Source organism: Protopterus annectens, chromosome 9.part0 (assembly GCF_019279795.1).
Source record: "Protopterus annectens isolate FY-2018-M chromosome 9.part0, PAN1.0, whole genome shotgun sequence".
In the NCBI taxonomy this organism is placed as follows: Eukaryota; Metazoa; Chordata; order Ceratodontiformes; family Protopteridae; genus Protopterus; species Protopterus annectens.
Genome location: NC_056743.1, coordinates 958395705 through 958409800, shown reverse-complemented (window position 1 = coordinate 958409800; position 14096 = coordinate 958395705). Strand labels below are relative to the sequence as shown.

General features: G+C 42.2%; 1 protein-coding gene across 6 annotated transcripts in view; it reads left to right on the top strand.

The window, feature by feature from the left end:
- The window catches only part of GKAP1 (G kinase anchoring protein 1), a 2226639-nt gene that overhangs the window by 1783305 nt on the left and 429238 nt on the right, over nucleotides 1–14096 (top strand). For all 6 annotated transcript variants that reach the window (XM_044083704.1, XM_044083701.1, XM_044083700.1 and 3 more), the window contains one exon: nucleotides 11899–11969. In XM_044083704.1, the coding sequence (XP_043939639.1) occupies nucleotides 11899–11969 (71 nt within the window). The remainder of the gene's footprint in view (nucleotides 1–11898; nucleotides 11970–14096) is intronic.

Below are 14096 nucleotides of genomic sequence, written 5' to 3'. Positions count from 1 at the left end.
CTTCTCATAGACTCTTATTTTTCATCCTTCTGTCAGGCATTTCCTGTTGAAACAGTGGAAAAGATTTCACGGTCTCAGTCTCTCTGTAATTCTTTTCACCAGAAGGACACGCAACAGAACCTCCTTCTGTTTCACAGCCCACCCTTTGTTGGACAAACTGTTGTATTTTTTCCCCAAGCATGTGCTTCATCAGAAAATGTTTTTGTCCCTCCAGGGAAAAATATTTTGAAGGTGGCTGGGTAGAGCAGTTTGAATCTCATGCCTGCTTCTCGACATTCCTTAAATAATGGAATATATTTACTCTTCATCTGCCTGGTGTACAATGAGTAGTCATTCTCCACAGTCTGCTGTCTGCCACTTTTATTACTTTGTTCTTCTAAACACAGTTTTGTCAGAATCCACTCCTTCTGCCGATAAGACGGCATCTTTGCTATTATTAATGGTCTAGGTTGTTTTCTAGTAACCAGATTTGGAGCATATACATGATGTGTCCTTTCAAATAATTCCTGTTATGGAATACCAGTCCAATTGCTTATTTGTGCTTTCATAAAATTAATACAGTCTGTTCCTTCCAGCTTCTCTGGTACAGCAGAAAATCTCAGGTTTTCTCCCCTACATGCTCTGTCCTCCAATTCTATTTTTTTAAACATCTCTTCTTGTGCAGTCTCATATTCAGCCAGCCTTTTCTTCATTTCATCCTCTGGGTTTTGCAGTTCATTCACCTTATCTGATTGTCTGTTTAAAGCTTCTTCCATGTTTTCCAGCTTTTTTGTTTGAGTTGATGTACTCCGTCATGGTTTCATTTATTTTGACCAGGTCTCTGTGCAGCTGCTTTATACTTTCCTCTAGGTGACTGGAAGTTATGTCTGGAACTTGCACTGCTTCTTGCTGAACAGCTGCAGTATTTCTCCCATTCTGTGGTTTTTCCTCACCTTTTGTAGCTGATTTTCCTTCAGGTCCTTTATATTTCTTTTTTCCTGGCATCCGGGCAGTGGACTTACTAGCCATTTACTGAAATTTACCCAGAAATCTAGGTCCACTGGCCTTCTCTGCTAAGTTTCTGTTTTCAGACTGTGAGAGCCAGGATTAAGCTGTTAATCAATTTGCAGCCATCTTGGAAGTCCCCAGCTTTGGAGAAATCTTGAGGCTCCCAAAGTCCTCTATGGACTTGACCTCTGTCTCACATTCCTTCCTCCCAGAAATACCTTGAGTATCTTAGGAAAGAGTAGGAACAGCCCCCCCCCCCCAGTTACAGAACCTTTTATCAAATATTCAGTACATGCAAAGTAAAAGCAATAGACACTGCTGCTGTTGCTGCAGACTCCCAAGAAACTGGATGTCACCCCCACCCTATCTCTGTCTTTCTCACCCTGCCAGAATAGAGCAAAAGTTTGAGTAGGTATATATCATTGAGGAGACTCTTGTGTGACCTTTTCACTCCAGTGCAGAGCCATAAGCCCAAATGACTGAAATACTTGCTGCTTTCATTTCAGATAGGGACTCTAAAGCTTTTTTACAGGATGGACAATGGAGTTGTGTTCTGCCACAATGGGGCTTTTCTTACTGAACTGTTCTTTCTCAACTATTCCGTTTCCAGTCAATGGTAGTGGATCAGGCATTGGAAAAGTTTCCTTTGTCCCTATGTCTGAGCTGAAAAAGGGAGGGAGGTGTTTAAAACAATTCCTGTGATCCCCACACTAGGCTATCAGGTGACCTGCTGGAATTTTGAGATGATCTGCAGCCTGATCAGTTGAGCTTAACAGACTGAAGAATATTACAAAGGGTGGACAAATCTCCCCAAAATTTATTTGATGGACTTTTCTCCCTGTACTTCTATGTAATATAAATACATTGGAAGTTTCCACACTTCAAGGTTGGGTTATAATTTTTTTGGAAACCCATTTTGTCTGTTAGCCTGGCCCGATTAGGCTTTTAGTGACCAGTAAACAGCTGTCCAAATGTCATAATTTGACCTATGCTGATGCTGTAGCTGTAAGTGGGTTCTAACAATCACCAGTTAAACCCCTTTCAAGTGGATTACTTAACTGCATTATCTTTTGCTGCTGACAAAAGGCATGGCTGCTTTCAGAGCTTGCTTCAGAAATGACTGCTGTTGACGTCTGTGGCATGACCACTTGGTTCTCATTTCACACTTTAATCAACCATTATTGCAGTCAGGTCTCCTTTTGTACCTTAGTACTTCAGGACTCTGCCTTCTGAGCTTGTCCTCCCTGCTGTTCTTTGGCTCCTTTCTTGTTAGTAGTTTTATTACTTGGGGGTTCAACTAGCTCACTGATCCACTAAGCAGGGTCCCCTGATGTTAGATATATATTTTTTGCAATATATTAGTTATTCTGTGAGGAAGCCACCCTTCGCAAGTCACAGATAATCCTCCCAGTTTTCTTCCTGCACTTGGGTGATGCCCTTTATTGATTTTTTTTTTGTAAAACAGACAAATCACTGTCAGGCAGTGTAGGTGTCGCATCTAAATTTTGTTTGTTTTTCTTGATTTTCAGAAGTGTGCTTAGTCAGTAGTTAAGGGTAAACTGCCAAGCTTAGAAGCTATATTTGCTTATCTAGGGCTGGACACGATGCAAGAGCATGCAAAAGTAAAGGGCACTGGAACCTCTTAGTGAAAATGCTACATTGGAGCAAAGACTAGACTATATCCCCTTGGTTTTATGATTTAGGTCTGTGATTTTCTTGGTGAGAAAGCATTGTGGTCTTTCAAATTGACACATATTGAAGGAAGCATTATACTTAATGATCAGCCTAGTAAGTGCTGAATATAGTGTAATGATCACATCCTGAACCTAGATACCATGCCTTTACTAATAAGCTGTGCAGTGAAAAAGAACTTTCTTACAGTAGTGGATACATGGTGATTGAAGGACAGCTTTTTGTCCACGTAGATTCCCAGTTCCCTAACTGTCGAATCAGTTTTCAGGGGTGTATTGTAGATGTGATAGCTACAGGAAAGTGATGCTTGGCAAAGGAGATTATTACACATTTTTTGGCATGTAGTTTTAGTTTGTGGTTGTGTCACATCCTATTTGTTTGGCCCTCTTGGAGAATCTTGGTGTCCTCTAAACAGTTTATGATGGCACCAATTTTACAGTTGTCTGCAAAACTGGTCAGTTCCTAAGAGGAGTGACCCAAGGACTTGTCTTTTGGAGAAGTTAGAGCTGCCCTCCCTAATTTCCTAGGTTATATTTGTGAGCCAGTTTGCTGTCCAGCAATTGCATAGGGATTAACATTTAGCTGGAGTATCAACAATTCCCGATTGTGGAATGGTGTCAAGACTGCTTTATGAGATATAGAATATAGTATGTACTGATATTTCTCTTCATCCATTGCTTCAGTAACATTCTGAAATAAGTCAACTGGGTTAAGCAAGCAGGATCTGCCCTTGAAAAACCAAACTGGCTTTGGTCAAGAGTTTGTAGGTTACCTATGTCTTTATTTATTAATTCTATAATGATCCTCTTCATAGCCTTACAATAAAGCTGGCTAAACTCATGGGACTGTAATTACCCAGGTCCATTGATGCCCCAGCTTTGTGCAGGGTAATGACCGTTGCTGTCCTCCATTTGTGTGACACAAAGCCTGTTTTGGAGGCTGATATTGAATAACCTCTGTACTGGAGTCAACAGGTCCTGTTTTATGCTGGTCAGTAGGGAATTGATATGTTATCCAGCACCATAGGAGCAGTGGTGTTGGCCTTGGAAAGTGCTTTGAGGAATTGTTCTTGGGGGATTTGAGGGGGGTGTCGATGTGGGTATGTGATCTGGGAATCTAAGGTGAAGTTAGAGTACTAGTGGATAACTTTATCTCTGCGTCTGCCCTCAGGGTCTGAGTGTGTAATATCAGTTACTATTGGCCTTGTGCAGTGCTGGGCATTGCTTCTGAGGTTTCTAACATAGTTAAAGAAGGCTTTATGGTTGCATTTTGCCAGGGTGGCTATTTTTAGCTTACTCATATATAGCTTTGGTTGATTTGATTAGGGACTGGAGTTCCTTGTTAAGTTGAGCAAGAATGTTTTTGAAATCTTGACAGTTACATTTATTATTGCATTCAGTGATTTTTTTTTTGTACTGTAGACCCTGCGTATATCTGGGTTCTACTGTAGGGACTTATTTTTTAAACTTGGCATAATATTTGCTTCCGAGGGGGGTGGATTTATCTGTGCAGCTATTCATATGTGCATAAAAGTTGGTGATAAAGAATTCTGCATATGTACTTGGGGATGTTGAATTTAGTCAAGCAATCACTCAGTTTTTGTAGAATAACTTTTCATAATCACTGAATACTGTTGTGTTTTAGGATGGTACTGGTTTCAGTCTTTTGGTGAATATGGCAGTCTGACATTTGGCTTAGAGGATTAAGGAGCTGTTAAAGAGCTGATTCCTGAGTTCTAGAGGTGCAAGGTTTGATTCTCTCAGCCTCCATTACCTAACTGTGTGAGTGTGAGCAAGTCACTTAACCAGACACTGCTCCCAGACTGAGTCTGAAAGTCTGAAAAAGGCATATGATCATAAGTGCTCTACCCTGGAAAACAAATAAAATAAAATAAAAAATATGACTTATTTATGGTCCCGTTTGATAATGGAGGAAGTTACGACTGGTGGAGAACAGAGCTCTCCCATATTGAGTGAGGACCAAGTCAAGGATTTTGGACCCAGTTGGGGGTGCAGACTAAATGGATCAGAGAGTTTGTATATATGAAGTCCAGAAATCTCTGGGCGTACATGTTAATGGATGTGCAAAGCTCCCAGTTGATGGAGGGTTAGTTGAAGTCTCCAAGGAGAATGGTAATTGACCCATTGAATGGGGACCTCCATAGTAGTCAAGTTAGAGGTGTGAGCCAAGGGGGTCCAGAAGTTAGCCATGATGGAATAAGGGTTTTGTTGATGTTAAGTTGGGCATGGAGGAGTTCCAGTTCATTATTCTGCTTAACAACCTTGGAGGTGATGTTTTGCTGTACATATATACAGACTGTGCTACCTTTAGTGCCTTCATCTAATGCAGTGGGCTTGAAAGAGTGGTTAATTTTGAAACCCTGCACTCATGGGGTGTTCTCAAAGATCTTGAACCAGGTCTGCATGCTGATGCATATATCAGTGCACTCCAGGGTAAGCAGTGCCTCTAGGGAGTGAAGTTTTTTGTTGAGGCACCTAATGTTGAACAGCAATACCTTTGTGTTATTTGGATTTTGTTTTGTTAAGTTGGAAGCTTTTGAAGACTATCATTGCCTAAAAAACTCTCTGTGGTGGACAAGATTTTAGCCAATATACAAAATCCTTGTGGAGATGAGTGCAGGCCATTCCTGGCAAGGTAGTTTATGACTCTCTACCTTCTCTTCTAAGGCTGATACATATTGGTCCTCCTTGAATGACACCAGAAACTAAGCTAGTTGTTGAAGTCAGTAATCTTTTGTCCATTTTGTGTCATCGTTTTCAGAGATGGTAAAATGCTGCTCAAGGCTAGGTTCATACCTGCCTCTGTCACATATTCCAAGAGCTCCATCATGTCTGTCTTCATATAGTCCAGGGGAGGTATGTTTTAAGTCATTTACTTTCACATGTTAGGACTGTCACATATGTACATGTAGTGCAAGGACTTAAGTGCATGTGTGATGTGGCGAATCCTGGCTCCTGCTTGACAATAAACCGTTAACTCTCTCCTTTCTCAGCTTGTTGAGGTATGCATTATTGTGTCCTGTGGATGGTGCCATCTGTGACTAGGATGTTGGATTATGTCATGTTTTGCCTTATGAGCTTTTAATTTGAGACACTGAGAGCCATCTAAGTTGAGTATTTATGAGGCTGCTGAAGGTAAATGTTTCTTATTTTACATTTAGGAGGCCTTTGTGGTTTAGATAGGTTACTTTTAAGATCCTCAGCATATGTTGGTCTATGTGTTTGGATGCATCATAAGTGATGGATATAGTGTGGTACTGTGTGTTACTGACAGTCTGTTTGCTATTTGTAGTGGCTTTGTATGAGAGCTTTTCCTCCAATAACATTATATAACTACATTTCCTACGTAGTAGTAGGCGGCTGTCAGTAAACAAGCAACAGTTGTTACATTGTCACAGGATGCCCATTTCCACCAAGCTGGCTACAAAGACAGTTGGAGACTGCAAATCCATAGTTCTGGGTGCTTGCTAATGTAGGCTTAAAGGGTCAGTAGTGCCTGTAAGATTTTGAATTGATTATTGTAGGTGCTGTGTGTCTAGTGGTGGAGATAGTGCTAGTCTCAAGAGAGCTGCACACAGCTAGGAATCAGTTACCCTTTACTCCTTCTCTCACCAGAAAAAGAATAACAGTGACCGTATTGCATCTTTATTCCCCTGAGGAATTTGAGTTGGATCACTGTAGCTTTGAGTGCATGCTTCCGTTCACCAACAATGACAGCTACCAACAAGCAGTGGCTTGGTGAGTCTAATGTCTACCCTCAGGTTGTATATTTACATCACTACCCCTTCTCTGAAGGTTTGTGATAGTTTCTCTGGCTGCACTCCTTACACCACACAGAGATGGCCACACCTAACCTTCCCTGTCAGCTCTAAGCACCCATGCCACTAACTAAACTCTGGTTGCCTGGGTAGTAGTCATGGATGTTCATTGTGTTACCCTGCTGCAGTCATCACACTTGGGTTATCCTGCCGTCAGGCGGTCCCGCAGTCGGGCCGAATTCCAAAGTCTTGGTCCGGCGTCGGTTGCTGTCGCTTCTTCCCTGACGTCAGTGCATCAGGGGTATACAAGAGGCATCCGACGCCATTTTCTTCATTGTCTTCAGACCGACTACACTCACCATTAAATCTTATGCTAAGCTTAAAACTCCTTTAAAACCTAAGAAAACTGTTCATCAGTCTACAGGTCAAGGCCCCATGCCTAAGAAACAGATGCTTAATATGGCTGAAGATCTAATTACCCTTATCAGGGGTTCCCATCCCCCTCCTGATAAAAGACCAAGACAAGAAGAGGATTATGCATCCTCTGACCAGGTTTCTCTCTCCTCAAATTCTTCTGAGGAACAGGATTACACTTTTCCACCTTATGAGGATTCTGATGCTGAAGACGCTATTCTCTCAGCATCTCCCCCTGAAGACTACTCCTTTGGGGAAACATTACATACCATGAGGGAACATTTCCACTGGGAAGGCCAGGATTACTCAGATTCTAAGAAAAGGCTCCGAGAGTTCCTTTTATTACCCCAGCACAGACCTCTTGCTATCCCTCCTGTTTTAGATGTTGTGGATGATGTCTACTTGGAGTCTAGTTTAAATCCAGACTCTCTACCTCCTGCTCCAGCCAAACCAGACAGATACTACAGAGTACCTGACTCACACAAATTCCTTTATAAAAGCCTTGTAGCTGACCCAGAAACCATATTCCAGGGTCCTAAGGGAGCAAAGGCTTCTATGGCTAAAAATCCTGTGCCCTCTGAAAGAGATTCCAGAGCCCTAGATAGATGGGGAAAGAAAATATACACCTCTGCAACTCTGGCTATGAGAGCATTAAGTTGCAGTTTCACATGTTGAAATATCAACAATTCCTGATGTCTCAGTTAAAACAAAAAATGAGCACACTCAGAACAGCCTGAATTCAAGGAAATGCAGGATCTGTTGCATGCAGCTGAACAGCTGGGCAAGCATACTTTACAATGCAGATTTGATTCATTGGAAGCTTCCTGTAGAGCAGCTGTTACTGGCTCAGTCATTCGTAGACATACTTGGTTAAAAGAGCAAACCCTCCCTGACCATGTTAAAGCAAAATTATTAGATGCACCTTTACAACAGGATGTATTATTTGGTGTCAAAGCAGAAGAGGTTTTAAAGAAAATGGAGGATAAGGCTAAATCTATGCAAACGGTCAAGGATTTCTTGCAGGTACAACCCCCTCGCTTCAGCAGAAATTGGCCAACAAAAAATTGGTCCTTTCCAGCTTCAGACAGATCACAGAGGAGCAAATACAGATGCCCAAGGGGCAGAGGTCAGTCACAGGGTCCTTACAAACCTCGCCAATGGGGTTCTGCTACCCAGAAAGGAGGAGAAGACAGGCTCCAAGCTAGCAGAAGGCAGACACAATGACTCTATCCTCAAACTACCAAGCAAATCTCTCCTGGCAACACCCTTGGGAGGAAAAGTAGCATTTTTTGCAGATAGCTGGCACATCATCACAAAAGACAAATGGGTTCTAAACATTGTCTCTCAAGGATTACAGATTCCACTTTCATACCTTACCGAGGATCAAAGGAATGACAAACCTGCCACCAAATCAATGGGCAGAGGCACAAAAACAAATTACAGCTCTCATGAACATGAGAGCCATTCAACAGGTACCTACACAGGAGCAGGGACAAGGATTTTACTCAAGACTCTTCCTAGTTCCAAGAAAGGACAAAGCATGGAGACCCATTCTGGATCTTTCAATTCTGAACACCTATCCGCAAGTACCAAAATTCAAGATGCTAACACTACAGCAGCTTCTTCCCATGCTGGGCAAGAATGCTTGGCTAGTCACTTTGGACCTCAAGGAGGCATACCTGCATGTCCCTATCAGACAAAATTGCAGAAGATACCTCCGCTTCATTGCAGGTTCAATGCATTATCAATTCTCTGCACTGCCCTTTAGCTTATCTACTGCACCCAGGGTCTTCACAAAATGCCTGGCATCAGTAATTGCATACTGCAGACAAAGAGGAATTCAAATATACCCATACCTGGACAACTGTCTTATTCAAGCAGAAAGCAAGGACATTCTTTTACAGCATCTGGCATTTGTCAAACACCTTCTAAGTTGCCTAGGGTACACAGTAAACGAAAAGAAATCAAAACTAGTGCCCTCACAAAACATAACATTCTTGGGTGCCAGCTTGAATACAACGGCCCAGATGGCTTATCTCACGCTGGACAAACAACGACAGCTGTTTCAATATTTCAAAATAATGGCAACAAAGACCCAACTCCCTGCAAGAAAAATTATGCAGGCCTTGGGATTCATGGCATCTTGCATACTACTAATACCATTTTCAAAACTGCATATGAGGAAATTACAATAGTACCTGAAAAGTGTATGGACTCAGCACAGCCACAGCTTGGAGACAATGATGCCACTCATTCCCTGCCTTCAACAGGAGTTTCTATGGTGGGCACAGGCATGTCAACTCAACAAGGGTCAGCATTTCACCTTACCCACAGCCAGACAAACTATGACAACAGATGCATCGGACTATGCCTGGGGAGCACACATGGCAGGACAGTGCATTCAGGGCAAATGGACTACAGATCAGAGACACCTGCATATCAATCAAAAAGAAATGCTAGCAGTGCAGAATGCCCTAACAGCTTTCAAGGACCTTCTACACCCAGGACAACTACTAATAAGGACAGACAACACCACAGTTATGTGGTACATAAACAAGCAAGGGGGCACACATTCCTAACCTCTATGCAGGCAAGCAATGACCTTGTGGAACACTGCACTGTCTTGCCAGGTTCAATTACAAGCCCAATTCCTGCCAGGAAAGAATAACACATTGGCAGATGACCTAAGCAGAAACATCATGAATCCACACGAATGGAAACTAGATCCACAAGTATTTGCAATGATAGCTCAAAGATGGGGACGCCCAGACATAGATCTGTTTGCAAGCCCCCACAACCACCAACTTCAAAAATTCTGCACAAGGACCTTTCATCCACTAACTTGGAAAGTGGACGCTCTCTCATTCAGTTGGAAAACATTAACAGTGTATGCCTTCCCTCCACTGCCTCTTCTAGCAAAGGTACTGCTGAAAGTCAGATTAGAGAGGCCACAAATGATTCTTGTTGCACCAGACTGGCCATGCCAACATTGGTACCCAATTTTAAGGAACAGGGCCCAGGGCCCACCATGGATTTTGCCACAAATTCCTCACCTGCTCACCCAGCGAGACAATCTGATTCTACACAGCCAGCTCAAGACTTTAAACCTGGCTGCATGGCAAATTACCTAAACAACCAGCCAACACCTTTATCCAAAGCTGTTATGGATGTCATTCTGGAGGCCAGGAGGCCCAGCACCAGGAAAACCTATTCAGACAAATGGAAAAGATTTTGCTCCTGGAACCAGGCTAAAGGCCTAAATCCCTTGGAGCCGAACATTCCTCAGATTCTACAATATTTAACTGAGATGTTACACAAAAGACTTTCCTTTTCATCTATTAAGATCCACGCCTCAGCAATTTCAGCTCATTACAGCACGGATCCTCCTTTATTTTCACATCCACTCCTAAGACAGTACCTCAGAGGGGCTAAGAACTTAAGACCGCCAAGGGGAGCTCCAACACCTACTTGGGATCTCAACTTTGTCCTGGAAAAGCTTACACTGCCGCCCTTTGAACCAGCTTTTTCAACTGATTTAAAATTTCTTTCATGGAAAACTGCCCTGCTACTAGCAATAACCTCAGCTAGAAGAGTCTCAGAGCTACAGGCACTAATGGCAGTGGAACCTTTCCTCATTTTTCATCAAGACAGAGTTTCTCTATGAACTAATCCTTCCTTTATGCCAAAGGTGGTATCCAGTGTGGCCCTAAACCAAACCATTCACTTGCCCACCTTCTTCCCAAATCCCAAGAACAAAAGAGAAAGACTCCTGCATTCTTTGGACATTCACAGGCAATTACGTTACTACTTGGATAAAACTAAGGCTTTCGGAAAAACTGACCAGCTCTTTGTAGCCTATGCTACAGGATCACAAGGAAAAGCTATCTCAAAACAGACCATTTCTAAATGGATAGGACATTGCATATGTTCCTGCTACACACATCATGGGAAACCAGTACCTGCTAACATTAGGTCCCACTCCACCAGGGCTACAGCTACATCAGCAGCCTTTCTCAGGGGAGTGCCAACCAAGGATATTCTGGAAGCTGCTACTTGGAGTTCAGTGCACACCTTCACCAAACACTATCACTTACCTCTTTACTCTAAGACTAGAACTGGTTTTGCCACTGCAGTTTTGCAGGGCCTACTAGCGTCTTCTAACCCTGTTTGACTCCACCTCCCCTCCTTAGCTTTGGGATTCAACCCAAGTGTGATGACTGCAGCAGGGTAACATGATGAACATAGTACAGTTTTGTACCTACCATAAATTTAGATGTTCGAGTGTTCACCCTGCTGCAGTCCAGGTTACCCTCCCTCCATCCCCTCTGAACTAGCTGAACTTATCTCTACCGCTTTATCCTATACTACCGCTATGGTGTATTTGCTTGTACCCAAATAGCCATATGTATAGATATATAGATATATATATATATATATATATATATATATATATATATATATATATATAGCCTACCTTTTGGGGGCACCTGACATCTGGGGCAAGAAAAACTGAAGAAAATGGCGTTGGATGCCTCTTATATACCCCTAACGCACTGACGTCAGGGAAGAAGCGACAGCAACTGATGCCGGACCAAGACTTTGGAATTCGGGCCGACTGCGGGACCACCTGACGGCAGGATAACCCAAGTGTGATGACTGCAGCAGGGTGAACACTCTAACATCTACATTTATGGTAGGTACAAAATGTACTTTTTCTGTGCCACTACAGCTAACTTTCCAGTCCTTATTTTCATTCAAAGCTCACAATGCAAAACAGACTATTATCATCTAGAGAATTTGAAACTGCAGGTATGAACCATGAAATACTGGAAAAAATCTCAAGTCTTTCACAGTGCTTGGTATCATTTTATACTTGTTAGCTTGTTACTAATATTACAAAAGGAGTAAGAGACTGCTAACACCCAGACACATGCACACACAAATACGGTAAGCATTTTTATTTCTGACTCTACAGCACTGTACTGTTTATATGTTAATGTACTGATTACTGTCTTTTTTTAATTTAGTGAAAGACAAGGCAGAAATACTGTTACAAGTTGAAGAACTACTAAATATCAAGAATGAACTAACACTACAGGTACAATACCATGTCATGTTTCAAGTCATGTTATTTAAAATAAGTGCTACCATGTCATGTTTCAGTCATGTTATTTTAGATAAATGCAGGCGTTTACATTTAAGGATTTATTTCAATTGTATATTAGCTGGATTCTTGTTGTCCTTAAATTATTGTACACATAAATTGTCCGCATTTCCATGCTTTTTTTTTTATCTGGCATTGCATTGCTTACCAAATGGCAGTGCAACATGTGCAAAACCTGATCCTGTTTCCATAGGTAGCATGCGTAAAGCAAATATGAACTGTGACTGCATGTGTGTGTATTATTTAATCTTGTATGATGGTTTTAGCAGCAGAGTATGCCATGTTTGTGGCCCACAATGCGGTGTTTGATTCCTATGACCTGTTTGTAGCCTGCATTGCATCATTATTCCCTTAAAGAGTTTTAGTTGGATCACAAATTTGTGAGGTGTCAAACTACTGGTCCATCCACAAGCCTAATCCTTGATGATGGCATGCATTAGACACAGTATAAGCAGCAAGCACAGATTATCACGCATAATGTGCCATGGCTGTCCTCATACTGATTTTGCTTTGCATCTGCTGGTTTCATTTTCCAGATTAATTCTGGAGTTGCTAAAACTGCCTGTTGTCCTTTGCTCTCCCCTATAATAGGCAAGTCATCCATCATCCCCAAGATGGTCTTCTAGCACCCAGATCACTAACTAACTCTGGGTTACCTGTGGCATGGTTGGAATAAAACAACTTTTCTTGCACAGTTATGTTGATTTAATATATATATTTTTTAATTTTCTTGGTCAGCCTGACGATGAGTAATGCAGCAACCTAACATGTAGGTTTACTCCTTACCTTTGGTGGTACTGCACTGGTCCAGTTTTTTTACCAGAACTGACATGATTCACAAGGCCTGCATCTGCCTCATTCCTGTTTGGTCTGATGTCCATCTTGTGCCAGTATTTATGTAAGTCACTGCAATCCGCAATTTTTTCAGATATTCTTTCAGGAAGCCCTCTGCAGTGAGTATTCCCTTTGGGTTCTCTTTCTAAAACTCTTTTCACAGGCTAGTTTTGTGCGTGATACTGAGCTTCCACACTCGGGTGAATGCAGTCTTGCTGCTATACACTACAACTTCCCTATGCTGATGTAAAAGGACATGTCATACCCCACAGTCCCCTTTTTCTGGTTTTATAGTCCAGATCTCAATGTAACATACATTTTTGGAAAGATACCTAAAAAGTGTAGACCTTCTTAATGTTCTTGTAGTAATCAGTTTAGTTGCCAGGACCACCACATAAACTACATTTAACCTTGGCTGACAGCATAATATTGATGCATGTTGAAAATGTGATTTAATTCCCAAAGCTGCTTAGCATAGTAGATGAAGCCCTGATTATGATTCATCTGTCTCAAGTTCGATTAGCAGCTTGGGAGCTTGAGAAGTGAGCTACACATCCTAGTGGAAGGTAAGGTCTCTTCTGGCAAGTGGACCAAGAAGTATTGGAGGCTGTGTATGCCTCCCTAGCAGCTAATAGGCTACTACTCTTGTATTTATGGGGGGGCTTGGGGAGGGGTGAACAAGCTGGCATCATGAGTGGTGATGTCTGTGACATGATGTCTGCTCCCCCAAGTTAGAGATTACCCTCTTCTTGCTTCTGAAAAAAGAAGTACCCCCCCCCCCCATCCTGAGCTATGCATTTGATGCTACCTCTTAGCTCTCATCTCTTTTCATGGTGGGAAGGAGTAGCAGTCTAAAGGGATGTAGACAGGGAAGTTGTTCTCTGCCTGGAGAGGGAGGGCCCAATTGCAGAGTTACAGCAGGATTCTGCCTTAACTATCCCTTGAAGAATAAGAGGGTGAGTGGAATAAAAGGATTCAGTAGAAGCATGAGCAAGCATCACTGATGACTGGAATAGGAACCAAAAAAGTGATTTAATTCTGGAACCCACTTGAGTTGCAGAGAGGCACTTGAGATCCACTTCATCACACAGGCTGGTGACATGTACCTAGCACAGGAACAGCCAAAAATTATCTCTCATAAGGCCCAACAGGAACTGTAGAAGAGTAAGTTTAGTCAGCTAGAGAGCAGACCAAGACCTGCATCCTCCACCTCATCTCCCGTGATTA